Raw genomic sequence first — 7,407 nt, 5'->3', positions numbered from 1 at the left:
ATTGTATATTTAGTTTATATCCATTTGAAGAAATGTACGGGATACACGAATATGTATGAATGCTTTTCAAAATTATTCAATATATATATGTATGTACATATATATATATATATATATATATATGTACTATATATTTAATATATAGTATATATATATATACCTATATATTTAAAAAAAATAAATAGTAATGTAGTTTCAATAAAGATTAAAATCGTGCCATCTATACAAATGTTATATACATATATATATATTATATATATATATATATATATATATATATATATACATTTATTTGTTTAGTCACATCAATTATGTAGAAGAAATGGGAACTAAAAATATATTAGGTTTATATTAACTAATGTAGTTTGTTTCTTATAGACACAAAAATAATAATGTACAAGTTACTTCATACCTGCATTTTATTAATATATAATTTATAATAATTATATTTTCATGAAATGTATGTAATGTAGGCTACTCATAATGCAGATATTAACCATTATAGTGCAGGAGGAGTGGCTGCCGATGCCGCCGCCTGCCCTTAACACCTTCAGCCCCGACGGGATAAATGAATCAATATTTTCCCCACTCAAAACCCCGACGTGCGCCACCGGTGGCACATGCCGATCCCCCCAAAACCCCGACGTGCGCCACCCGTGGCACACTCTTATACGGCATTTTAGTTTGGTTTTAAACCAAGCCGTAGTTTTACAACTTGTTTTAGATGACTTTGTCGATACATATGGAACCTTTTACAATGTGCTCCACCGGTGGCGCACGTCGGGTTTTGATAAAGACCTTTTTTAGTGGAATAAAATACAAAGCAATAAATTTGAAACTCAAGATATTTTAATTAAACATTAGCTTTCCTATTACAAATGGTGTTCAGTTTAGTGCTTGGAGTTAAAACACTCTAAGCACATTGTAGGAGTCTCATCGCACCCTTTGCAGTAAGTTGAAACACGTTTTGCGTACGTCCTTGCTGCTTTGGCCCCCCTTTCTTCCTTCATTTTGCTGTAGCAGCTGACACACCGTTTTCTGTAAGGAATAAATCTAATTGGATGTTTGTACTTTCATAAAACGTATTTAATTATATTTTTATCAAATATATGGGAAACCATGTTGAAATAAACTTTACAAATTCATAGCAAAAATGCAGATCACTAATTTATTGAACTAAATTGATGAACATGCAGGTAAATTGACGAAAACTAAGATCCATTAGTTTGGATCTAAACTAGTATGTAGTGTTATTGTTGTTATAAGACGTAGTGTAGATATATTGTAATTTTATATAAAATTAAAATGAAATATTTTACCTGGTTTCTCTTGCAGTCCCTTCACGCTTTGAGAGCACATGTTTTAGTTTCTTGGTACCTTGCCTGCCATCTTGGGGTGTTTGAACAAGGGCTCCAACATTTTCTCCTTCAAGGAGATTTCGAAGTATTTTTTCTCTGAAAGTGAGCATACAACAATTTTTTTGGTTTAATGAGTACTTGTTATGTAGTACTAGTGCATTCACTACACAAGTACCTAGGAGAAGATCCAGTGCAACTTTTTTGTACCAAATGAGAGTCTTTCTGATAGGAGTGTAATAAGAGGACATCTGATCTGAAAAGTCCACTCCTTTTTTTGCTGCATTGTACGCCATGACACATGATGGTTTCATGACAACCTCGCCTTTCTTTGTTGTTTTTTTTGCTTGCCACAAGAGTAGAAACGTCTTCAGGGCGAGTGGTTATCATCAGTACAGGCCTTTTGTCATGCCATTTAAGTACTTTTACTCCTGTACTGCTTTCTTGACAAATTACTTCACCTTTGGCTAATTTTTTGCTAGTGACTTCTTTTGGATTGCCTTTTCGGTCACTTCGAAGGGTGCCACAAACATAAGTTTTCTTCTCAAGCAGAGTGTTGGCCAACCTTGTGGAGTTGTAAAAGTTATCTGCAAACAGTGTTCTACCCTCATTTAGAAATGATTCCATCAAATGCATGACAATTTTATCTGCATGTGCCTCTCTTGCAGTTACGTCTGACTTACCAGCGTAAATTTTTGCTTTTAAAGTATACCCATCAGTGGTACAAATCTTGTAAATTTTGACTCCATATTTATGAGCCTTTTTTGGCAAATATTGTTTAAAAATCAAACGCCCTCTCCATGGAACCATAGACTCGTCAATAACTAGTGACTCTTCAGGTGTTACCAGACTTTCAAATTTTGCATTTAAATGATTGAGCAGTTTCTTTATTTTCCACAACCGAGGCTCTTCAGTTGCTGGTTCCTCATTATTTTGGAAATGTAGGCATTTTAGGAGACAGTCAAATCTGTCTCTGCTCATAGTTTTCTTGATGACACTATTTTGGTACATGGGATTGTTTGACCAGTACATTTGTCTTTGAGGCAATGGGCATATGCCCATGATCATCAGTACACCAAAAAATTTGTGTATCTCTTCAGTTGTACAATCAACCCATCTAGCCATTGCTGAACGCTTTTTTACAGGCTTTGAAGCAAGGTACTGATGTGCATACCTGTTAGTTTCCAAAACAATCAAATTCAATAATGTATCATCTAGGAACTGTTTATAAATTTCAAATGGATCATTTAAATTAAATTGGCCAACAGTTTTTAAGCCTGCATTTCCTGTGAAAGGATATGATCTGCATGTCAATTTTGGTTCTGTCCACTCTAACTTATTTTCTACATATTCACAATGAACCTTACAAACTACATCTTGTACAGGGTCACTTACATTTTCAATATTATTGCCTTCTTCGTCTCCACTCTCCTCTCTAACCCTTTGATATTCCTCATCTACTTCCATCAATTCCAATTCATCTAAATCACTAACAACGCCATCTTCTTCATTCAACTCCTCTGCACTTGTTACATCACTTTCCTCATCTGATGGCATATATTCACTGCCACTAACTGAAAAATCGGTCAAAGAACGATCACTAAAGTCATCATCAAGGGCGTCATCGATGTCTGATTCATCCATTTTCTAAAATAAAAATGAACTCACTGAACTTACAGCAACACAGAACAATCTCTACGACAAGAAGACAGGTAATGGCGGCTTATAAAGAAGGTCTGATTCGTATTGTTGCTAATAGAGCGCTATAAGTAGCTCCGGCAAGTGTCGCACTCTTAAGGCTGCCAATAGAAGCTCTACGCGCACTATTTTTTGTCACTAATAGAGTGCGCCACCGGTGTAGCACGTCGTCTGAGAAAGTACCTTTCTTCACCAGGGGACGACGTGCGCCACCGGTGGCACATACTTTAATGTGAATTAAATATGATAAATATTGATTCATACGTATTATATAACATTATAGAATAATAATATGCGAATAAAACCGTTCCTCATGAACAATACTAACGTCGGGGTTTAGAGTAGTCTATGTTATTAAAACATCGAGAATTATTGATGTTGGAATTTTTGAGCGTGCGCCACCGGTGGCGCATTTCGGGGTGAACGTGTTAACCGCGCTGTAGTGGACTAATCGGTCAGTGGAGTAATCGACCCTTTTCATTTGAAATGCAATGTTTTATTTGATCGGGTCGTTGGGCCAACGGCCCAGTGGACTAATCGAACCTCTATAATTTATAAAGCGGGTCGTTGGCCCAACGAACAGTGGAGTAATCGAACCTGTATATTACAAGTTTACTTCTTACAGCAATGGGGTCGTTGGCCCAACGAACCATAAACGCTATTAGTATTTGTAAGTCAATTTTGGATCGTTGGGCCAACGAACCTTGATTGTACATTTACTGTTTAAATTGTAAATAAGGTTCGTTGGGCCAACGACCCGTTTAGGTTATGTTATACTTTATCAAACAAATCGGTCCGATTACACCACTGATCGTTGGGCCAACGACCCTCCTATTTATAACTAAACTAATGTTTGGGTCGTTGGGCCAACGATCGGTGGAGTAATCGAACCGGACCCATATTTTTTAGTAAATTTAAACGTTTTTTACACACCTAATTCTTAAGCCGAATAAGGTTGCTTTACGCATATGTGCATTGCACTTGATTAGGGGGTCTAGCCAAATAAACTCTCCCTCCCCAATTCTTTCACATTCATACACACGATAATAATACCTTGCTCAAGTCGTTGCATAGAATGTTAATTAATTAGCTTTTAGTATATTTTTAATGAAATCGAATTCAAGATATTTCTATAGATTTAAACACTACACGACACAGTAATAACAGCTAAATATACTCTTATGGGATAAATATAGAAGAGGTTTCCAATGTTGCTTGATTTTGAAACTTCAACGCCGCGCCTTAGTTTCTCGTAGATAGTTGTGTTATGTATTATGTATATAGCTCTGTTATGTAAATGCGATGGATAAACACTCAGTAAATCGCGTTAAATCACTGCTTCCATCATAGAGTTTAGAATATTTGTTTGCACTAAATCTGGTGCATAAATCTAAAAGCAAGGCGTTCTTAAGTGCCGCGCCTTAGTTTCTCGTAGATAGTTGTGTTATGTATTATGTATATAGCTCTGTTATGTAAATGCGATGGATAAACACTCAGTAAATCGCGTTAAATCACTGCTTCCATCATAGAGTTTAGAATATTTGTTTGCACTAAATCTGGTGCATAAATCTAAAAGCAAGGCGTTCTTAAGTGTGTCACGAAGTTCTGTGTCTGATAGTACTTATGATCCCTAACCAAATATGTCCTATAAGGAACTGAGACCTATTTGATTGGATTTAAACCCTATCAACATTTAAACGCTACGGGACGCCAATGCACAATACTGTTTCTTATTTACCATTAAATGTTAAACATATACTGTAACTTTTGATGTTAACCTTTCACTTAACCCATTTCGTTTATAATTAACTGCATTTTGTCCAACGATCATACTTGCATTCCTTTCTCCAAATAACATATAAATGTTTCCGTCTTATTGCAAGAAACCACAAAATACTAATTTAAAGTTACTAAACACGGGAGGAAGTAATTCCTCACTACATAATGAGTTACATCAAATCATAGATATCTCCAAGTAGAATAATAAGAAGACTCCGCAAATCTGTTCACACTCTACATTGCCATTTGTAAAACCGAGGTCTCGTTATACTCTGCATTAACAGAAGGTTTAACAAAGGCAACACGTGTAATTACTTTTCACATATTACCTCAACATAAGTCGTAAGAGAATAAGTTAATAATATAGGGATACAGCAATATTAAAGGATTTTTACGATTAATACATGTTTAAATGAGAAAATGTTTGTGATGAAGTCTAAATTAAACGGCCGATGCCGATGATAAAAATTGAATTTTGTACAGTACGTAGATTAATAGTAACTTCAGGACGTGACATTTCTTAATTAATGATTTGAGAAAATTAAATTTGTTAAGATTAAATATAGCTTTAAAATGTTTAACAAAATATTTAAATAGTTAAAAAATGTTTTATAAATACATTTATGACATTTTATTCAGCCAGACTACTTGCACCTAATTTAAAAATTCATATCTTTATCATCAACAGTTTTTAGTTCTGGTTATGAAATTAATCTGAACATTTTTTTAATACCCAAATTTACAGTATAAGGAATAATCAAAAAGTCAACCTTAAAGATCGGCTGCCAACATAGAGTTAAGTGGGAGCGAGCGTTAGTTATTGAAGTGTTTTAGAAAAACTCAGAAATGAATCCCTGACCAAGTGCAGGAGGTGCTGACCACGGTCAAGGCACGCCGGACAAGAGTACTATTGTCGCGTCGTAGTGGTAGTAAGAGTACTATATTGGTCAGCGGGGCGGATGTTCATTCTTTGTCATTCGACTGCTCGCTCTCTCTCCCCCGAGAGATGATGGTCTGTATCACTCTATAGAGTTTGGTTAGGCACTAGCCGGAGAGTGGTAATAACACTAATATCTTTGTTTCGTATTGCACACAATAATTGTATACTATAGATTAATTATACCTCATATTTTTCTATTGAGTAATTATTTGGGCAAGATATTCATAAAATAAATAATAACTAAAGAAGAAGTTATCAACATACAAAAAGTAAATATTTGTATCGTGAATGCTTAGCTGTTAGCTGTAATATTTTTAGGAAAGGGGTAAATTTATTTAATTAACAATAAATTCAACATTTTCAAAAATAATATTTTGGCCTGACAAATTGCCCCCTTGTGCATACTAGTATGTATAAATTACTACAATGATTTTTTTTATGAATCAAAGGAATTTTATATTGTGGAAAATTAGCATTTCTTTGTTATACTCTTTATTTTGCTCGAAAGGTTTTAACAAATACCACACAGTTAGAACACATTTTATAATATTCTTTTTAATATGCACTGTTAAGATATTATAATTGCGTTATCGTCTTCAATTCAAGAGTATTGTCTTATTGAGCTGTCTTCTCTGGAGCGGTTCCCTTATACTTATAACTCCAGGCTATCGCATTCCAGATAATAAACGCGCCACTCAGAACACTCAACCATTGAAACCGTTGGCCTAACATAATATCAACTTACATGATGTTCCATTCCAATTGGCTAATTAAATAGCAATATAATGAAAAATGTGTCATAAAACAATCATTTTCCAAACTCCTGCCTATCATGAAAATTTACATTGAACTAAAATCCTAATTACAGTTAAATTATTGACATGCGTAGATATTAACTTCTTCATCATTCAGCTAACGCACTTTTCCCTGTCTACAGTGTCATAAACATCGTTAAAAAATTCAATACCCATGCGATAATTTTAATACACGCTGTTCTAATGTATTGATAGACTTTACCAACCACGTCATTCATGAGAGAGCGCAATGAAAGCTGATTAAAAAGAGGAAGGAAATTACTTTGCTTGTTCTCAATTTATTTATACAATCATATTTAGTATTATTGCCAGATTTAGGAACTACATTGGCTTTTTGTATCAACAAAAAAGGTCATGGATGTATTTAAATATAAAACTATAGACTTTAATAGATGATTCTACGAGTTTTTCACTCCGAAAGCAAACCGATATGAACCTCTGGAAATTCGTCTGAGTCGTCCCGATTCTGCTTTGCCGGCCGAATCTCGGTAAACAATATAATAATATTTCATATTACTCTATATTTAATTCTTATAAAACATTTATCAAAGGTTTTAAATTCAATCCCATCATTCCCCATCAAAAGCAATACCATACTTTGCTGTTTTTGTATTAAGGACATTTTAATAAATCATTATTACCAGCTTTCCATTACAAAAGTGTCTCAATAAATATTATAGACTTGAAACTGTGCCATCACTCCTATCACACAATAAATTTCTCAAATCTGCTACTTACAAATTAAAAAATAGTTTTAAAATACCATTTGACATAGCACTCTTGAGTCTTTCACCTAGCTGACCACTGTGACCTTATCTCG

General features: G+C 34.4%; 1 protein-coding gene across 1 annotated transcript; it reads right to left on the bottom strand.

The window, feature by feature from the left end:
* Positions 1-827: 827 nt before the first annotated feature.
* Positions 828-3,478, bottom strand: LOC124370598. Its single transcript, XM_046828891.1, has 2 exons — positions 1,320-3,478; positions 828-1,038 (listed from the first exon to the last, which is right to left on the bottom strand). The coding sequence occupies exons 1-2, from the start codon at positions 1,667-1,669 to the stop codon at positions 891-893; spliced, it is 498 nt and encodes a 165-aa protein (XP_046684847.1). The 5' UTR covers positions 1,670-3,478; the 3' UTR covers positions 828-890.
* Positions 3,479-7,407: the final 3,929 nt, after the last annotated feature.

Source organism: Homalodisca vitripennis, unplaced genomic scaffold, assembly GCF_021130785.1.
Source record: "Homalodisca vitripennis isolate AUS2020 unplaced genomic scaffold, UT_GWSS_2.1 ScUCBcl_339;HRSCAF=2120, whole genome shotgun sequence".
NCBI lineage: Eukaryota > Metazoa > Arthropoda > Insecta > Hemiptera > Cicadellidae > Homalodisca > Homalodisca vitripennis.
The sequence above is the reverse complement of the archived record's forward strand: the minus strand, read 5'-3'. Positions and strand labels throughout refer to the sequence as shown.

Excerpts from the sequence above, each read along its gene's own strand:
- LOC124370598 (XM_046828891.1), bottom strand. The coding sequence starts at position 1,669 with ATGAAACCATCATGTGTCATGGCGTACAATGCAGCAAAAAAAGGAGTG. Across the intron at positions 1,039-1,319 it reads GGGACTGCAAGAGAAACCAG|AAAACGGTGTGTCAGCTGCT; the intron begins GTAAAATATTTC and ends TATTCCTTACAG.